The sequence below is a fragment of the Pseudoliparis swirei genome, chromosome 6, assembly GCF_029220125.1.
Source record: "Pseudoliparis swirei isolate HS2019 ecotype Mariana Trench chromosome 6, NWPU_hadal_v1, whole genome shotgun sequence".
NCBI classification, from domain to species: domain Eukaryota; kingdom Metazoa; phylum Chordata; class Actinopteri; order Perciformes; family Liparidae; genus Pseudoliparis; species Pseudoliparis swirei.
The window spans coordinates 15,743,777-15,763,231 of record NC_079393.1 but is presented as its reverse complement, the minus strand read 5'-3'; the positions used below and the strand labels follow the sequence as shown (position 1 = coordinate 15,763,231).

The 19,455-nt window shown below is 40.2% G+C and overlaps 3 protein-coding genes across 4 annotated transcripts in view; 2 read left to right on the top strand and 1 right to left on the bottom strand.

Moving 5' to 3' along the window:
- The first annotated feature begins 1,443 nt into the window (after positions 1 to 1,443).
- On the top strand, positions 1,444 to 3,829 carry LOC130195766 (zona pellucida sperm-binding protein 3-like). Its single transcript, XM_056417473.1, has 8 exons — positions 1,444 to 1,893; positions 2,001 to 2,119; positions 2,339 to 2,442; positions 2,547 to 2,724; positions 2,838 to 2,955; positions 3,048 to 3,130; positions 3,209 to 3,561; positions 3,709 to 3,829. Exons 1-8 carry the CDS (start codon positions 1,459 to 1,461, stop codon positions 3,771 to 3,773), a joined length of 1,455 nt encoding a protein of 484 aa, XP_056273448.1. The 5' UTR covers positions 1,444 to 1,458; the 3' UTR covers positions 3,774 to 3,829.
- A 4,161-nt stretch (positions 3,830 to 7,990) lies between these two features.
- Positions 7,991 to 19,455, top strand: part of mapk8ip2 (mitogen-activated protein kinase 8 interacting protein 2) — a 29,956-nt gene continuing 18,491 nt past the window's right edge. For both annotated transcript variants that reach the window (XM_056416453.1, XM_056416452.1), the window contains exons 1-2: positions 7,991 to 8,383; positions 19,056 to 19,161. In XM_056416453.1, coding sequence (XP_056272428.1) covers positions 8,319 to 8,383; positions 19,056 to 19,161 — 171 coding nt within the window. In that variant the 5' untranslated portion in view covers positions 7,991 to 8,318. The remainder of the gene's footprint in view (positions 8,384 to 19,055; positions 19,162 to 19,455) is intronic.
- Positions 13,524 to 16,976, bottom strand: LOC130195136 (gastricsin-like). Its single transcript, XM_056416454.1, has 9 exons — positions 16,872 to 16,976; positions 16,564 to 16,705; positions 16,338 to 16,455; positions 15,851 to 15,969; positions 15,300 to 15,499; positions 15,062 to 15,178; positions 14,763 to 14,910; positions 14,423 to 14,521; positions 13,524 to 14,322 (listed from the first exon to the last, which is right to left on the bottom strand). Exons 1-9 carry the CDS (start codon positions 16,925 to 16,927, stop codon positions 14,158 to 14,160), a joined length of 1,164 nt encoding a protein of 387 aa, XP_056272429.1. The 5' UTR covers positions 16,928 to 16,976; the 3' UTR covers positions 13,524 to 14,157.

The following is a 19,455-nucleotide window of genomic DNA, read 5'->3' as shown; positions in this document are numbered from 1 at the left end:
TGATTGTTTACTGCACAACATTTTCTTTTTTCTATTTTGACAATTTCTGAACGAGTTGTATTTATCTCACATTCTGTTCGTTGTACAACCCACTCCACCTGTCCTCCACCTGTGGGACAAATGTGTTAAACCCAGCAACTTGGGTTCAAAGGCATGTTTGAGATGTACAATTCAATGTTTAAGTTTATGTATAAATTGTGTTTTTCAAATAAACGATACATTTGGGGACAGAAGTAAGAATACAGTGTAAAGTTTTAAGAGAAACAACCAACTAAAAAGTATCAGTTAAGTTAACCTTTACATATAAGTTAAAACAATTTTGAATTGTAATCCTCTTAACTTGAAACAGAAAGTTTTATACAAAGAGTTAAGATACTTGAAACTGACAAATGCAGAAATGTGCATTTGTTCGACAAGGTAAAGAACGTTTACTTGCATTTTTTTTTTTACTCACAGTATTAAGTGATATCATGTTGAATCCACTTTGATAACTTAGAAAACATCATTTTAGTAATGCCACATAATTTATCATAGGAACCCTTGGCCAGAGACTTCAGTCAGGCCACTGGTTCAAAAGTGAAGGTTCTCTGCGTAATGTATTCAATGCTTTCATTCGGTGCTCCGGACAGGGCCACCGTGACATAGTGTTCAACAAACAGTGCTGTCCATGGTCCTGACATAACATTTAGGCGATATTGTCAAATCAAATAACAACCAATCATTTTTACTTTGCATACATAACGCTTAAACAGGCAAAAATACCAAAATACTCGTGGGGCCGGGGCCAATGTGGTTACATTTTTATATTCAGCCTGATCAATACACGTGCGTCCTTTGTGTTTACTTTGGGCCCACTCACAGAAATCAAATACCCTCCCACAAATCCGCCGCCAGTCTGGTTGGAGCCATATTGATTTGAAGCCTTTCTCAAAATGTACTTTGGCAAAAAAAAATAGTTTGACATGTCATGCTGAGGGCAAGTAGACCTAACCCAGGGTCAGCGTGACCGTTCTGTGACCGCTACTTTCTGAGTGCATGTCAAACAACTATTTATCTTTTCTCACAACTGCACAAATTAAAACAACTTAATGAATACAGTTAAATAAATAAAAAATTACCCTCATTTTCATTTAATTTGGGACATTTTCTTCACAATGATTTGTGCACCTGCATGGTTTTATGTTTAAATAATATTTGTACACACTTCTTGTTCATTCTTGGTACAGTGGCATTGTATCCATTCAAATAATGAATAATCTAAACCGAGCTAAGGATGCCTCATCAGAGTGGTATTACAGGTGCAATCATTTCATTGGTGGAGGTTTACTCTCAGCAGCTCTGATAGCGAATGACCAACAGAGAGGGCAGGGATTTAATGGGAGTAAACATGCTCACTCGAATATAAAAGCAGGGGCACTATTCGACTTATCCCTACAGCACCTAGTGAACTGTGAAGCCATGGTGATGAAGTATACTGTCGTGTGCCTTTTGGTACTAGCCTTGTTTGGCAGCTTTTGTGAGGCTCAACAGGGGGGTTACCGTCAGAAACCATACCAGAGGCCATCATCACCCAAACAGGTGCCTTATGAACCTCAACAGGCAAAGCAGACGTTTGAGAAACCTCTCACCTGGATTTACCCTGAAGATCCCCAGCCCGAAGCAGCAGTTGAAGTGCCTTTCGAGCTGAGATATCCTGTTGCTGTTGCATCTGTCTCTGTTGAGTGTAGAGAGAGTGCTGTCCATGTGGAAGTCAAGAAGGACATGTTTGGAATTGGCCAGTTCATCAATGCAGCTGACCTTACTCTGGGAAACTGTGGTGCTGTCGCAGAGGACTCTGCTGGTCAAGTGTTGATCTTTGAGGCTGAGCTGCAGAATTGTCTCAGCTCATTGGGGGTAAGATGCCAGTCACTGAAAAATACATTGTTTAAGGACAATTAATTCAAAGTATTGTACAATATGTTCATGTATGATGCTATCTGTTTGTTCTAATATTTATTTAGATGACCGAGGATTCCCTCATCTACACCTTCACCATGAACTACATTCCCCAACCTCTGGGCGCATCTCCTGTTGTGAGGACCAGCCAGGCTGCTGTAATTGTGGAATGCCACTACCCAAGGTATGTAAACTATGAGTTAGATGTGTGGTAATAAACAGATACAAAAATGAATAAATAAAATAACATAGTCACTTAAAACTAATATCTAATATCTTATCAATTGGCCAAATGCAGTATATATGGATTACTCAATCTGATTAGCTCATTTCATTAGCAGATGCACAATAATGTGAGTATTACTTCAGTCTGCATTCAATATAAATATATTTCATCCTTTAGGAAGCACAATGTGAGCAGCCTTGCTCTTGATCCCCTGTGGATCCCATTTTCTGCGGTTAAGATGGCAGAGGAATTCCTGTACTTCACTCTGAAACTCATGACTGGTGAGTAAGAGAACAATGTATCTGAGTTAATTTTGTGGAACTGTGTATTTTAAATAATATATGTGTGTCAACATTGCTAACAATTTAATTATATCATTGTACAGACGACTGGCAATATGAGAGGCCAAGCTACCAATATTTCCTGGGAGACACCATCAATATTGAAGCTGTCGTCAAGCAGTACTTCCACGTGCCCCTCCGTATATATGTGGACAGCTGCGTAGCTACTCTGGAACCTGACACATCCGCCAACCCCAGATATGCCTTCATTGATAACCATGGGTAAGGCACTTTAATGGTTTCATTGAAGTTATTCGATACAGTGAGAACTGATTATCACTAATGCATTTTTTTCGCATCTCTAATGTTAATGTATATGTTTTCTCTGTTTGCAGGTGTTTGCTCGATGCAAGGCTCACAGGCTCCAACTCTAAGTTCATGCTTCGCTCTGCAGACAACAAGCTTCAGTACCAGTTGGAGGCCTTCAGGTTCCAGAATGCTGAAAGTGGTCTGGTGAGCATTTAATATATTCTGTTATATCAAAATGTTATTATCAAACTCACCAAAAATGCATCTAATGATGATCTAAAACCTGTATCCAACAGCTCTACATCACTTGCCACTTGAAAGCAACATCTGCTTCCTCTTCTATCGATCCTGAGCATAGAGCTTGTTCTTGGAACAACGGGTGAGTCTACATGTGTGCATTATATAGTGTGATTGGAGGATTGATATGGTATTAACTGCTTGCATCTGTCTTTCGTAGGTGGCACGAGGCCAGCAAAATTGACTCAGTTTGTGGCAGCTGTGAATCTGCCGATTTGCCACCACCTGACGCTGTAAAGGGTGGTAACTGGGCTGGCAGCGGCCTTAGTGGCAGCGTCAGCAGCGGTAGCAGCGGTCTTAGCGTCGGCGGCGTCGGTGGCGGCTACGGCGTCGGTGGCGGTGGCGGCGGCGGCGGCGGCTACCACAGTGCCCGCGGCAGCCACGGTATTCACGGTGGTCACGGTGGCCACGGTAGTCACGGTGTCCACGGCGGCGGCGGTGGCGGCGGCGGCGGCGGCAGCGGCTACAACCCTGCATCCAATCTTGGAAGAAAGATACGTGATGTGTCTGAAGGTATGTTAATAACAATTAATTGTCTTACGCATTTGAAGTCAACATATTTTTACATCATTGTTGATGTTATGATACCACCATCATGGTAAGTGAGATAATCACAGTGGTGCATAATGTGGCACATGTGTCTTTTGTCCTACTTTCTAGTATTCGAATGGGAAGGTGATGTCACCCTGGGACCCATCCCCATTGCAGAGAAGATGATTGCCTAACTTAATTCCCTGCCATGGCTAGGGCCATTAAAATAAACAGTCTTATTGGTTCATAACTGTCTGTATGTTATTAATTTGTTTCTTGTTCATAGTTCATTTTAAACAAGGAAAGTAACCACATTTGTTATATTAAATGTAATTAACATTTGACATATCAAAAACATAATAAAAGTTTAAGAACCAAAAGATGATTGAAGTGCAACTTACTTTACATTTTCTGCTGTTAAATGCTACTAATTACATTTGGACCTTAGTCTGTAAATCCTTCCATTTAATGGAGTGGGTACGGGGCTTGTGGCATTCATTAGAACCATCACAGTTGGATGATGCACCCCATCAGTACATAACTGGAATGTGATTCCTTATTAGTAAACATCATAAAGTTAACAGCCATTTGAATAAATAAGAAAAACATTAAGTAAATGTGAAAATTGAAAACGACTTTACCCACTATTTCCCCAATGTTTATTGGTTTAATGGCTTGATAAATTATGTCAAAGACAATACAAAACTTGTTCTGTTCAATGCTCATCAGCTTTTTAGACAGTGGGTTAATATTTACCTCCCCCAAGTGGCAAAGATTGTAATCTGCAGTCTAGCAATAACAACACAGTACAACAACAGGTACAACATATCCAACGTGTACAACATGGTACAATGCAGTACAACACAGTACAACATTGTACACCACTGTACAACAGAGAACAACAAGGTACAAAAAGGCACTGTACAACACAGAACAGTACAACACAGTACAACACCGTACAACACAGTACAGTACAACACAGTACAACACAGTACAGTACAACACCGTACAACACAGTACAGTACAACACAGTACAACACAGTACAGTACAACACAGTACAACACAGTACAATACGGTACAACAGAGAACAACAAGGTACAACAAGGCACTGTACAACACAGTACAGTACAACACAGTACAACACTGTACAACAGAGTACAGTACAACACAGTACAATACGGTACAACAGAGTACAACAAGGTACAACAGGGCACGGTGCAACACTGTACAACACTTTACAACACTGCACAACACGGTACAACACTGTATAACACTGTACTGTACAACACAGTACAACATGGTAGAACACGGTACAACACTGTACTGTACAACAGAGTACAACAGAGTATAACTTTACGCCTCAATACGTTTGAGGTGTGCTTCCCTGAATGATTGTTCATTGTGACTCAGTGGTAAATAAGAGGAAAAGAAAACTGCAACCATACACCTCTGACTGTCTTAAAGCAATCCCAATCTCAATGCAAAATATGATAATTCCTTTTTCTTTGAAACAAACTATAGGCTATCTTCTGTATGTTGTATTGTGATGAATAGAATGCCGGAAATTAAAACGTGTTTTTAGACTTTCAATAATGGAAATGTGTTAAACCACATATAATTTGTAATGGTTAAATATACACTACCGTTCAAAAGTTTGGGATCACCCAGACAATTTCGTGTTTTCCATGAAAACTCACACTTTTATTTATCAAATGAGTTGCAAAATGTAGAGAAAATATAGTCAAGACGTTGACAAGGTTAGAAATAATGATTTGTATTTGAAGTATTCATTTTTTTCTTCAAACTTTGCTTTCGTCAAAGAATGCTCCTTTTGCAGCAATTACAGCATTGCAGACCTTTGGCATTCTAGCTGTTAATTTGTTGAGGTAATCTGTTGAAATTTCACCCCACGCTTCCTGAAGCACCTGCCACAAGTTGGATCGGCTTGATGGGCACTTCTTGCGGACCATACGGTCAAGCTGCTCCCACAACAGCTCAATGGGGTTGAGATCTGGTGACTGTGCTGGCCACTCCATTACAGACAGCAAACCAGCTGCCTGCTTCTTCCCTAAATAGTTCTTGCACAATGTGGAGGTGTGCTTTGGGTCATTGTCCTGTTGGAGGAGGAAATTGGCTCCAATCAAGCGCTTCCCACAGGGTATGGCATGGCGTTGCAAAATGGAGTGATAGCCTTCCTTATTTAAAATCCCTTTTACCTGGTACAAATCTCCCACTTTACCAGCACCAAAGCAGCCCCAGACCATCACATTACCTCCACCATGCTTGACAGATGGTGTCAGGCACTCTTCCAGCATCTTTTCACCTGTTCTGCATCTCACAAATGTTCTTCTGTGTGATCCAAACACCTCAAACTTGGATTCATCTGTCCAGAACACCTTTTTCCAATCTTCCTCTGTCCAATGCCTGTGTTCTTTTGCCCATATGAATCTTTTCTTTTTATTGGCCAGTCTCAGATATGGCTTTTTCTTTGCCACTCTGCCTAGAAGGCCAGCATCCCTGAGTCGCCTCTTCACTGTCGACGTTGACACTGGCGTTTTGTGGGCACCATTTAAAGAAGCTGCCAGTTGAGGACCTGTGAGGCATCTATTTCTCAAACTAGAGACTAATGTACTTGTCTTCTTGCTGAGTTGTGCACCGGGGCCTCCCACTTCTCTTTCTGCTCTGGTTAGAGCCTGTTTGTGCTGTTCTCTGAAGGGAGTAGTACACACCGCTGTAGGAAATTTGCAGTTTCTTTGCAATTTCTCGCATGGAATAGCTTTCATTTCTAAGAACAAGAATTTCACATGAAAGTTCTTTTTTTCTGGCCATTTTGAGAGTCTTATCGAACCCACAAATGTGATGCTCCAGATAATCAACTAGCTCAAAGGAAGGCCAGTTTTATAGCTTCTCTCATCAGCAAAACAGTTTTCAGCTGTGCTAACATAATTGCACAAGGGTTTTCAAGGGTTTTCTAATCATCCATTAGTCTTCTAAGGCGATTAGCAAACACAATGTACCATTAGAACACTGGAGTGATAGTTGATGGAAATGGGCCTCTATACACATATGGAGATATTTCATTAGAAACCAGACGTTTCCACCTAGAATAGTCATTTACCACATTAACAATGTAGAGTGTATTTCTGATTGATTTAATGTTATCTTCATTGAAAAAAACAATGCTTTTCTTTGAAAAATAAGGACATTTCTAAGTGATCCCAAACTTTTGAACGGTAGTGTAAGTGTAACTGTAAATTGTTTGTTTAATTCCATATTCTAAAGTAGCCTACAACTAAAACACAACAGTCATTTTAAATGCAGTATTCCATTTGTTTTGTATCTTACATTGTGGGATTAGCATTTTGCCTTTTATTTTCTGGCACTTGTGATATTAGAATCAGAATCAGAACCTTTTATTCCCACTTATATTTTCACATTCAAGGAATTTGTCATGGCGGGTGGTGCAAAAATATGCATTTACCATTTAACAACAATCAACACAGTGCGAGAATTAAGAAAATGCAAATCCTTTGCGTCTCAAGAATTGACCAGTTATTTTTCATTACGGACCCTATGAGACGGCATAGATCCTATGAGACGGCATAGATCCTATCTGCTGATGGATCATCCAGGTCTGGATCGTGGAATTCCTGCTACCAACTACGCCACTGCCCTGTTGAGACTCCGCCCACTGTTGAGACTCCGCCCACTCCTCCTCTCTACCGCCATCTGCCTGATGGATCGTGGAGGTCTCCATCGTGGAATATGCCTACTATGAACTATTCATACACTCTGTCATATTCATTGAATGTATTTTAACTCTAAATCTGTCCTTCTGTACACATTACATCTATTGCACCTGTCCATCCTGGAGAGGGATCCTCCTCTGTTGCTCTCCTGCAGGTTTCTTCCCTTTCCCCCCCCTGAAGGGTTATTTGGGAGTTTTTCCTGATCCGATGTGAGGTTTTGGGGCAGGGATGTCTATGTGTACAGATTGTAAAGCACTCACTCTGTGAAATTGGGCGATACAAATAAACTGAATCGAATTGAATTGAAATTAAAATCCTTGCCACTGTAGCGATATGTTTCAACTTGTCAACCTCACTTTGGAAAGCAAGTTTCCAACGCACGTCTCGTCATTTCACTGTGGGGTATAACGCCATTATAATTGTAACACTTGACAAAAACGTTTTTGTGTGTGTGCTGATTGTCCAGCCTGCAGGCTGCCTGCATCCACTCAGCACAGCCCGCTCATAACCGCACTGCCCCCCCCCCCCTCCTCCTCCTCCTCCTCCTCCTCCTCCTCCTCCTCTGTCTCTGCCCGTCTCCGCACTGCTGGCGCGGACCCGTTGTTTGTCTCCGGCAGCTTTACAGCAGCAGACATTTGACGAGGAAAAAGACGACCGCGGTCCTACTGCAGGCTTATGCTTCCCGTGGACGTTTCGGGGGGGGGGACACATGATTGTATTTTAATTTCCGCAGTGTTGTGCATAATCTCCGAAGAGCCCTTCTGCCGGCACAGCCTCCCCTCCGCTGCTTGTGTGGATGGTTTACTGCAGATTTGATGGTGCTGAGCAGGCTCGTCTGATCGAAGGTTTGCGGCCAGGGGGGCGTCTGTGGGGCCGCGGAGAGAGACATCTCCGTCCACGGCTGCGTCTGTCCTCTGCCCTGTGCTTGTGAATGGACTGCACTCCCTGCGTGCTTTTCTACAGTTGCTCTGAGTCATTTGTGGAAGAAGATGGCGGACAGGGCTGAGATGTTTTCCCTATCCACTTTCCATTCCCTCTCTCCTCCTGGTTGCAGGTAAGAGCTTACATGTAGAGAGCGACAGTGGTGGATGATGGGGGACAATGCACACGGTTGATGCGTGGAGTAAATGACAGCAATATGATAAACATATCTGTCTTTGTTTTGTTGAATGCAACCAAACGCAGATTCAATACCATGGATATTGAATCTGCGTTTTGTCTCATAGATATTGTTTGCCAACCTGCCCGGCCTGTTACGACCTCCCTGCGCGCCAATGGGTGCTGCAGCTGATCAGGGTCAGTTGTTTGAAATACAGCTTTTCATATTGTTAAGTGTACAGGAAATAGATGACAAATGATAGATCAGAAGCTATCGCGTCAAGCAGCCGCCTTGCGCATTATCTGTGTGAGGCCCACGCCCTGTTGAGTCCAACCAGCCAAGGGCATGTTGCTGAACACTGATTTAGTCCTACTGATGTTGTTTAAAAACGGCTCTAATGTGACCTCTGCAATACACAATATGACACATCTGGCTAAACACAATTAGGAATGGCAATCCACTACCAGAGATCAATAACTTGTACAGTGCAGCTAGTATTTTTTTTAAATTTGTTGCTGCAATATTTAGATCTGCCTTGCTTTAAGGTGTATGGAAATATGTTCTTGAAACATGATAACTATCCTTGTATTTCTATTTAATTTCCATATGCAATAATGGCCTGCATATAGTGCTGCTGATGCAAGGCCTTCCTTAAATCCCATAGGCTATAATGCCACATTGCATTGTCCCAGTGTCTGCCTCCACATGTCCAATATCCGTACAAAATGCAATCAAATTAGCAAGCCAGGCCCCAGTGGATTTTATATCCACAACATGCACTAATAGGGGGATTTAGTTACACACTGTAGCTTCATCTCATGGGCAGATCATATTAGATCAATAGACCGTATTTCTTGCATGACTACCAATGACCTCAGTGCAAAGCACAAAGCCAAGCTTTGGCCATCACATCAATATTTTAAATTGCACATTGGCAAATAGCTGGAGCTAGTTTATTCATCAAAGAAATAATAGGAATAACTATTTTCTTTATTCTGTCACTGCCTTACATAACCCTAACACTGTTTCCTATGGGCAACATAATCCATAAGGGAGCATGCCTTTCTCTCTTGAGCTTCAGAGATGTACAGAGGACTGTTATTTGTCCTGCACCGAGGGATCCCTCTCTCTCCATTGTAAATACAAATCTCAAAAAATACATATCTGTATAGCAACAATTTGCATTTTACAGTTGATGTAACATTTAACTTCGGTTGGGAAGAGACTATGTGAGTAAATCCCCTCCAACATAAACAGAGACATTATATGAAATGCCTCTTGTATTTTCTCCTCAGTTTCTGTTTAGAAAAAAAAGTAAGAGAAGTGAACTTCAGATGCAACACACATTCATTCTTAACCATCCACATCTGGTCCTACTTGGTGTGCTGAATGATAAATCCCACTTGATCATATATTGGAGGCTTATGGTTGTTTCATAGCATAAGTAACAAAAACAAGGCCGTAATAAAAACTTCTGCAGTAGTGAAATTTAGATGGTGTTAAATAAAAGTACACAAGGTAAACATGTGATTTTCCAGAGCGTCAGTATTGGTACTACAGAAAATAAAAAATGCAAAAGCAATATGTAATCCATTCAGAAGCTGAATGCTGTGAGTGTTTGGGATCCATTTTGGATCTGGTTGGTTAGATGTGTTTAGCTTCAACAAATCACTGACCAGCTTTTCACCACTTGTATTTTACATTTAGAAAACATGTCCATAGTGATGTGGCCTCTACGGCTAAATCTGAGCTCTGGTTCTGTCTGGTTCTTCCAGTCATATGTTTAATGTTTTTTTAGATACACTCAAAGAAATGACTCATTGGATGAACTCAATTAAATTGTTGGCAGGTTTTCCATCCAATAATTATATGCAACTCCAGCTCAAATTTAGCACATCAGTGCAATAAAATGTAATTAAGTTAGTCCAACTCATTTGTATCAAATACATCTAAAATAAAATAACGACATTCATTAAATTAAATTAATTTGTGTTTGTTCAACTCAAAAGATAAACTAACTAACAAAATATGCAAACTCCACACAGAAGGACTGGGAATTGAACCCACGGCCCTCCGGCTGTAAGGCGACAGTGCTAGCCACTACTCCACCGTACAGCCCTGAAAGTGTCTTCACCTCATGTAAACAACTGATTTTCAGCTGGCGCATGCGCAAAGGGTAGTCCCCAATGAAACACATATATTTTGAGTTGATATGCACACCATCGAACCTAAATAAATCTAATAAATGAAAGTATTCATACATTTTGTGTTACACCCATTAAGTATAAATATCAATTTTTGGAATTGATTTATTTAAATGTATCAAACAATATTTAAATGTGTCACCTCGAAGAAGGCCTTGAATCGTTTTTGTGAGTGTAACCTAAATAAATCTAGAAATGAAAGTATTCATAAATTTGGTGTTACACCCATTCAATATAAATATCTTCGTTTTGTAATTGATTTATTTAAATGTATCAAACAATATTTAAATGTGTCACCTCTAAGAAGGGCTTGAATCGTTTTTTTGAGTGTACAAAGTTATTTCTTCACCTTTTATTCATCTTAATCAATTTGTTCATACCAATAGAAAATATTTGATCAATTATATAAAAATGGCAACAATGACCTGGTGCCTTTCAGATGTGGGTATTTTCTGGTTTTCCTAGTCTACTATGACAATAAAATAATTGTATTTAGATGTTCAACTGTTGACTAGACAAGCAATACACTTGAAGCCATTGCTTCGGGCTCTAGGAAACAATGGGAGACATTTTTCACTAAATAAAGAAACTAATTATCAAATAACTGGTATGAATAATGAAAATAAATTTAAATTGCAGCCCTTGATTAAAAAATGGATCTTAAAGGTTTGGTATTGGATTGTATTATAACTTGATAACATATTTAAAGATCTGATATAGTTCTGTCAAATCTCCGTTGTATTCCTTCAGAAATCAATATCTTGAAAACTAGACAACGTCAACATTTCCAGAAAGCGTCGTTCTGATTTCCCTCCCTTTCCCCGGACACTCATAAGTTGAGCAGTTGATGTTCTACTTTTGCCCTCTGAGGGTTGTTTGAGTGGTGGGTATGGTTACCATGGGTTAAAACAAAATCAGATTCATTTTAGCTTAAGCTTCCCATTCCTTTCTCCCTCCTGCTGTATTTCCATTTCTTTCTTTGTATTTTTTTAAATATTTCTTGCTCTTTCTCTCTCTTTCTTTCTTTCTCTCTCTCTCTCCTGCTTTCACTCACTCTGTGTACAACCAACACTGATTGCTTGTCAATCATTGCAGTGGTTGTTGCTATAGCATTGTTTTTCCATTCAGCAAATTACATTACTCACATTTATGCAGTCCATGACGTTTGTTTTCCATCAAAATGACTCCATATAGCAGCAGAATGTGCTTTACACCGGATAGCTTCAAGAATTTAAACACAATCAAATCAACTTAAAATCATCAGCTCTGAGCAAACTGATGCATCATCCCCATCTTTGGTTCAAAGATGGCGTAATCTGCAGGTTTGGATGTGACACAGACAACTGAAAGTGCTTCATTAGGTTAAATGTATGACTCACGTGTATGTGTTTGCATGTGGGTGTGTCTCACTGAAGACTGATGAAATTGATCTTGTTAATGAGTCACCACATCAGATTTCCTTGGCTTTTGGAAATAATGATGTTACCAGGAAGCAGGAACTGATGATTGAAAGGCAGCTTAATTACACTGGATTTGTCATTTATTCTCATACTCTTATTTTAGTCTTATTTAATTGTATGAATATGGACATCTGTTATTACAAATTATCATTATATATATATTATATATATATACTATAGATATAATATATATATATATAGATGACAGTGTGCTGGTTTGACTATTTCCGGTCTGGACGTGACATTATGAGAGACGGCTGAGAAGAACTGTTTGTACAAATGTGGGGTGGATAGATTGTTTGAGCCTGAGAACAGTTCCAGTGAATGCTGGGTGTGTTATTGCAGCAACATGACCTACACCAGTGAATGGTAATTTGTGCTGACTTGTGTTCTTGCGGTAAGATTCTTTTGCTCAGCATATCACTATCCAGAAGAGCTAGAGACTGATGTGATTCAGGCCTTTTTTCTGCACTAGGATGGAGAGTGGTGTGAGTGGTAAGCCTCAGCTTCACATCCCAATGACTGAGAATGATCACAAGCTGTGCTGGACTGAATACGAGGGATGTCACAAAGTGCTGTCGGATAAGCAGCGAGCTGTACACAACATGGTATGACAGGAACTGCACACTCACTTGGATGCTGTCTAAACATCACGCAGAAACATGGTCATGAAATGTTGGCACTGCAGTCGTGGATGCATCTCACCAAGTCAAACTCAGACAGAATATTTCAGAAAGGGACATACACCATCCAAGAGAAATTAACTGGTTTGTATGTGCATGCATGAAGTGTACCTGTATGTTTGCGTGCGGATTTGGACAGTCTGTGTTTTCCCTTGGCAGCTTTTAACTGACACACATTCTTAGGTTTAGGGGAAAGGGGGCCACACGATGTGGTGACGTGCATTGCAGATCTACAGGAGAACTCCATCACTAAGCAGATGAGCACACAAACAAAATGGAGTCTACAAGATGCTAGAGAGCAACAGAGGAAACCAGAAAAAGGAAAAGACAAATGTGCAATAATGAAGGCCCAGTTCATCCACATTTTCTCAATTACATTTTGACTGATGGGAAGGTAGTTTTGGTGGCTCGTCTGCTTGTGTGTTTGCGTCCATGTGGAAGGCTTTTGAAGCTTTATTCATAAATCGACCTACTGCCCCCATGTGGAAGGCTTTTAAAGCTTTAGTCATAAACCTACAGACTGCCCCCAGAGGTTACACCACTTTCATGTTGTTATAAATGCGAATAAATAATAGAATAACACATTGTTGTCTCAATGTCTGGTGCCAGTAACCCTGCAATGGCACCAGTGCTACAAGGTAACTCGAGTCTATTTAACGCTATATAATCTATTTTACGAAGTTCTTTTTCATCTCAAATAATATTTATCATGATTTAATCACAGTTTATGTGGAGCAAAAACAAGCACTCAAAATCTCAGAGTTTTAATGAGAGGAGCACAATTAATACATTTATTATTGAATTGCAACGTGGCCTACAGTCATTTTAAAATCATAGGAGGTGCAATATTTGGAAAGTCAAAATGTGTTTCAAGTTATCATTTAAATTAAATATTGTTGTCCTGCCCACACATCAGTCCACAAACATTGTACAATATAATTAGTTGGTACAGACCCTCAAACATTCATACCATAACAATAAATTTTTCATTGAAAATGAGAATAATGCTGTTCAAATGATTATTTATTTACATATTGCAAAAATCAGTGAAAATAATAGCAATTGGATATGTTTTCAACCATAATTTTAGCTATTTGTCACTATGAGTCCCAGGATTTAAAAAGGTTGTTAGTTTTGGAAATTAATTTAACACAAACGGACACAAGCTCAAGGTTAATAATAAAGGGGAAACCCCTTTGATGACCCTCAGCACAGGAGATGTGCTGTCACGATAATGAGATCTCATTTAGAAAGATTAAATATCAAAACACTTGCATTTTAACTTTTATTCTGCTTGAGAATTATGCAATTTTATGGACGATTCATTTCTGTTTTAAAATCGAATCAGGATGACGGTCAGGTTAGGTTACGCTTCGGGAAACTTAGACAGCTTGAGCAAAGCCGAGACGGTTGTTGATGCGGTCATAGACGGAGTAGTATTCTCTGAGGAACACATCTCCAAAGATCCACAGGGGCCGGCCATCACGAGAGGGAAGGTAGGTGGGGGCGATGTCCACTGAGCAGTACTGGTATCCATTCTGGTAGTGCTGGAGGTGGAGACGGGAGATTGAAATTATTGATAATGTTGCACGCACACAAAAATACAATTTAAAAAAGGGTATGTTATGCATTCATGTGGTAACTTACCTGACTGATGTAAGCAGAAGAAGTCAGAGGGAAAGACACACCGCTGATAACAAAGCTGAGAGTTGGCAGGTTGTTGATCTGGCTGCAGTCCACCATGTACTGGAGATCGAAACAAGAAAGACAAACTGTTTGAGAGCGACAGGAACTCAGACCAATTTGTACATTGTTTCAAAACATTCCTGCTTCTATGTTCTTGTACAGGTTTGTTTTTCGACCTTGACCTCCAACTGCTCAAAAGTACTTTTAAAAGGTGCAGCCTGTGAAAATAACTCTATCTTTAAGAAGATGAATAAGGGAGGCTCAGTGAGAGAATGTTTGGCTGTGTATCCATTTATCTCACCCGTCCATACTGGTTCTGTTGAGCTCCAATGGCCTGCATGATGGAACCCAGAAGCTGGCTTGGGGCCGTCAGGGTGGAGGTTCCTGTGTCCACAATGGACTGGCAGCCCTGAGAGCACCATCTGGTGTCTTCATTATTGATCTTGAATCTGCAATGCACCACATATGCAAAGAGTTTCTGTTTTTTACTTGAAGTTTTAATAGAACAAAAAAATAACCACTAATCAAGGCAGAAATACTCAGGAGTTATCAGAAGATCATTAGACATTTCATGTTGATGAAATATTCAAAAGCACCAACCCATCAACACCAATCTGCCAGTAGCTCTCAGAGGTCACAGGGGTCCAGTAGATCTGGCCCCGGTACATGCTGTTGTCCACTCCTCCGAAAGAGAGCACACTGCCCTGCTGTCCTTCTCTACACCAGACCACAAAACAAAACGTATCAGCTCTCTGGGTGGACATACAGTAACATAGGCGGCTGTGTGTCCATACTGTATATTTTACAGTGCTGAATAAAAGTCTTGTGGTAGTTATACCTGGATAGGTAGAAAGCGAATATGTTGGCGTCTAGCAGGTGTTGATTAATCATGTTGTCCATGACAGGCGTCGCTCCTCCAGCCAATATGCTTGGGTAGGAGAGGCCGAGGATGCCATCAAACTTTGCCACCTCGAAGACCTGACCCGGCTCGTTTGTGCTCAGACCGACCTCCTGGTTATCGATCACAATGCCGCCAACCTATGGTTCAAAAACCCAGCAATACGATGAGTAAGATGCCAAGTCATAGACTGCTTTCGTTGTCAAGTCTCAGCCTATATGATTGTATACAGAATCTATAACAACTTAGATTTTATTGTATTTTTGCTAATTTTACACTTAATACGCAGATAAAATGCTGAACTTTTGAGTTTTGTGCATGGACACTTTCTTTGGCCACACCAGTGTACGGTATAATTTAACTGTGAGACATCACTAATTACCGTAATTTTTTTAATGTCTGCTTTCTATCAATTCTCTGTCTCAGTTCCGAAGTCGAGTCCAGTCCAGTGTGAACAGATGTACTTGGTTTGTTTGGTGGGCTTGACTCACATTGACGGTGTCATATCCTAAGACTCCATAGAGGCTTCCAGCTCCGTAGGGCAGGTAGATGGACTGTCCCTTGCGCTGGTAGGTAGAGGACTGCTGAGGGTTGAACTTTGTGTGTGCGTCTGTGAATCGCATACATTGGGATTATCCCTGGAGCCATTTACACAAACATGTCTTCATGCCTCGCCGAGACATTCAAATTAATCACTTGGTTGCAGAAATCCTCGTCTGAATTTAGATTTTAAACATACTTTACTTCCCAACAGTTGCTGGCACTTCCCAAAGAATGAAAATGTGTAGTGGCATGACTGTAACTGTAAATCCAATGTATGTACAGTATGTAATCTCTTGGAAATAATATGACTAGTTCTGCTCGCTGGGCCTATATCAGCTTCACGTCCTCAGGAGGAGTTCATCGCGTGCAAATATGTTCTGACAAGTGTTACGAATAAGGAATTTTGTCATGAACAGCCTGTTAGTTTGTACTCACTGCAGGCCTGAGTGTTGCAGTAGACAGAGTCCACCCACAAGTTGGCAGAGCCAGTGTCAAACAGCACTTGGAAAGACTGGGGGGGTGTTCCAATACTGATGGCGCCATAGTAGGTGGTCTAGGGAAGACATTGGTTTCAGGTAAAGAAAGAGAGGAACAAAATAAAACAAACCCATCAGCCAATGCTGTGCATATGTAACACTGACATAAACCTATGAATTCTTACATCGGCGTAGTTATTGATGTACATGTTGGCAGAGCCAGCAAACTCATCATCCTGGTACTTGAGAGCCGGATCCTGGTAAGGCAGCTCGATCCCTTTTTCTCTCAGGGCCTCACGCATGGACTTGTGCTTCTGCAGAGGGATCCTGAAGAAAGAGAAGGCAAAATAGACAAGGAATTTGACTTCCGCCGAGTTTCAGTCACTTTAGCAGCAAATCTTCAAAAGTACTATTTAGCTCTGCGATATAAAATATATATTATTATCACATAACAGGCACGCAATTTAAAATCACAGAGATATATTTTCCTCACTTGACGATTCCCTCTGCGAGTACCACACAGACCAAAACAGCAACAAGACACTTCATGATCCCTCTTGTACACACAACACTCCTGGATGGATGCACCTCTACCTGGATCTGAACAGTCTTTATATACACATGTTTATCAGCCAGAGCGTTATCAACACTTCAGTCATATCAGTTCAGGCAGGGTGACCCCTAAAGCCTTTCTCTTAGAAGCTACATACTTGACATCTCACATTAATTTAATTAAATATACACCACCTCCTGCTATAGTAACACTCCAAAAAGACAGCCAAAGACCTCCTAACCATATATATTATAGAAAACAAGTACATAATAAGATGTTATTCATTTGGGTACATCTGATGGAATATTTTAATGGCCTTGTTGAATAACTCATCTGAGTATTTAAATTAGTCTCTTTAAGTAAAGTACTTAATTTTGTATTCTAATAGCTGAACATTGCCTGTTTTAGACGAAAATCAATAAGTTATGGAGAAAACAGATTTAAATAAAGAAAATATAAAGAATTATGATGAATGTGTGCACATTTTTGTTTATGAAAATGTATGCCGAGTACTGAACTATGACTTTAAGTTTGACTTATGAATTAATTTCTAGCATTTTGTAATAGGAACTTTATGTAGTTTCCGACTCAACATTGTCTACAAGCTGTTGACAATCCTCAACTTGCATCTTTTGTACATGTTGTATCCAATTAGATAATACATATCAACAGCAAGGTCAAAGCTAATAGTTTGTGTCTAACTGTAATTTTCAGTAAGCAAAAATAAGAAGTTATATCACGGCTTCAGTATCAGTAGCAGCTTAAACACACTGTCTTATCAAAACCTTTCGTGCAGTACAGCTTATCATAACTTTTAATATTGTTTACCTTTTGATAACTTTTTTACTTTATTAAGTTTTAGGACATGTAGCTTATATAAATGTGTTTTTGCTTTGACTGAATTATAATAATTGACCAAAGGCCTTTAACAAGCACAGTTACTCTTAATCTCTGCTATAATTAGTTTATGTATTTTCCCTGAATCTTCTGTCAGGAGCACCTTGTACCTTAACTCTTGTGTTGCCTTAGGGTCATTTTGACCCGATTCAATATTTAACCCTCCTGTCGCCTTCGGGTCAATTTGACCCGATTCAATGTTTAATGTCGGTGTTCTTTCGGGAGTCAACAAACAAACATAAAGTACCTCACACTTAAACTTGGAAAACAATATTAATTCTAATAATTTTCTGGAGATTTTAATAGCTGGGGTCATATTGACCTCAAGGGTAAAATATGTTAGTAAATATAAAGGTAACAGGAGGGTTAAACATTGAATCGGGTCATATTGACCCGAAGGCGACAGGAGGGTGAAACATTGAATCGGGTCAAATTGACCCGAAGGCAACACAAGGGTTAAAGCAGACCAGTAGCACCTTGTACCTTAAAGCAGACCAGTAGCAGGGGGGCGCTCTGATTACAGTGACTTTTTCATGACCCCCTTTTGTTCCACTTTTAGATGCATCAGCACGTCATCATTTTCTCCATGTCACCAATGACATTGTGCATACAGGAGCCCATATGACTATGTGATGTAAGCTGGCATCCATACATAATATGCACTGTCCTTTTCTTTGAAGCAAAGCTGCAATGCAGCATTTCCTTCAACACACAGCGAGCTAACTGCTGTAGAACTGAGAGCCTGCGACAGCTCATTGAAGAAACTGTGGGTCAGTGGTGAGCAGGTCCGTCTTTCAATCAGGGGGTTGGTGGTTCAAACCTCAGCCCTAGTCAATGTGTCCTTGAGCAAGACACTTAACCCTTGTTCCCTGTAGCTGTGTCTACGGTGTATCAATGTAACATGCTTGTAAGTCATTGTGGATAAGAGAGTCAGCTTAATGAGTTCAGAAACTCAACTGCAAGAGGCAACAGACTATAATTTGCTGACAACTCTGTTAATACAATTCAAATCCTGTGTGATCAAATTGAGTAAACTTTATTAGACATATTGGCATTTAATCGCAGTATTTTATGTGTTGCTGTTCATTCAGCACCTCTGAGAAGGGAACGTGGATCTATGTGGGCATCACTCAATGAGAAATTCCTCTCTCCAGTGTTCACCGATGAAACAGGAATATTGCCGGTACACAACATGTAGTGAATGTACTGTCTCTCATGTGTTTCCAGGCCAGCCCACGACATCAGCTTGGAGGAGTTTGATGATGAAGATCTCTCTGAAATCACAGATGACTGTGGGATTGGACTAAACTATGACTCTGATCCGTATGAGAAGGTGAGCCTCTCCTTTGTTTCTATGTGTTTTTATTAAATTTGACCATTGCTCGCATCTTTTGTAAAAACGCAAATGTTTTAAGGTACAGTGCATGTTGTTTTACTGTTTGATTGTTTTCTGTCTTGCTCTTCTGAGGTTGCTTTGAGTAAATTCTTATCACACAGTTGCTCATTAATTTGCAGGTAATACAGGCAGAAGATGGCAAGCGTAGGAGCGAGCTTTAGTCAGAATTTTCTTTTGGCTTTTTCAATTTTCATTTCATGATCATTTTATTTGTGATAATGCAAATGTAAT

What these genes read in the sequence shown, in the direction of transcription:
- LOC130195766 (XM_056417473.1), top strand. Translation starts at nt 1,459, where the DNA reads ATGGTGATGAAGTATACTGTCGTGTGCCTTTTGGTACTAGCCTTGTTT. An exon ending in ATTGTCTCAGCTCATTGGGG is followed by an intron (nt 1,894 to 2,000) that starts GTAAGATGCCAG and finishes ATATTTATTTAG; the next exon opens with ATGACCGAGGATTCCCTCAT. An exon ending in CACTCTGAAACTCATGACTG is followed by an intron (nt 2,443 to 2,546) that starts GTGAGTAAGAGA and finishes ATCATTGTACAG; the next exon opens with ACGACTGGCAATATGAGAGG.
- LOC130195136 (XM_056416454.1), bottom strand. Translation starts at nt 16,927, where the DNA reads ATGAAGTGTCTTGTTGCTGTTTTGGTCTGTGTGGTACTCGCAGAGGGA. An exon ending in ACATCAATAACTACGCCGAT is followed by an intron (nt 16,456 to 16,563) that starts GTAAGAATTCAT and finishes TGTCTTCCCTAG; the next exon opens with ACCACCTACTATGGCGCCAT. An exon ending in CTGCAACACTCAGGCCTGCA is followed by an intron (nt 15,970 to 16,337) that starts GTGAGTACAAAC and finishes TGCGATTCACAG; the next exon opens with ACGCACACACAAAGTTCAAC.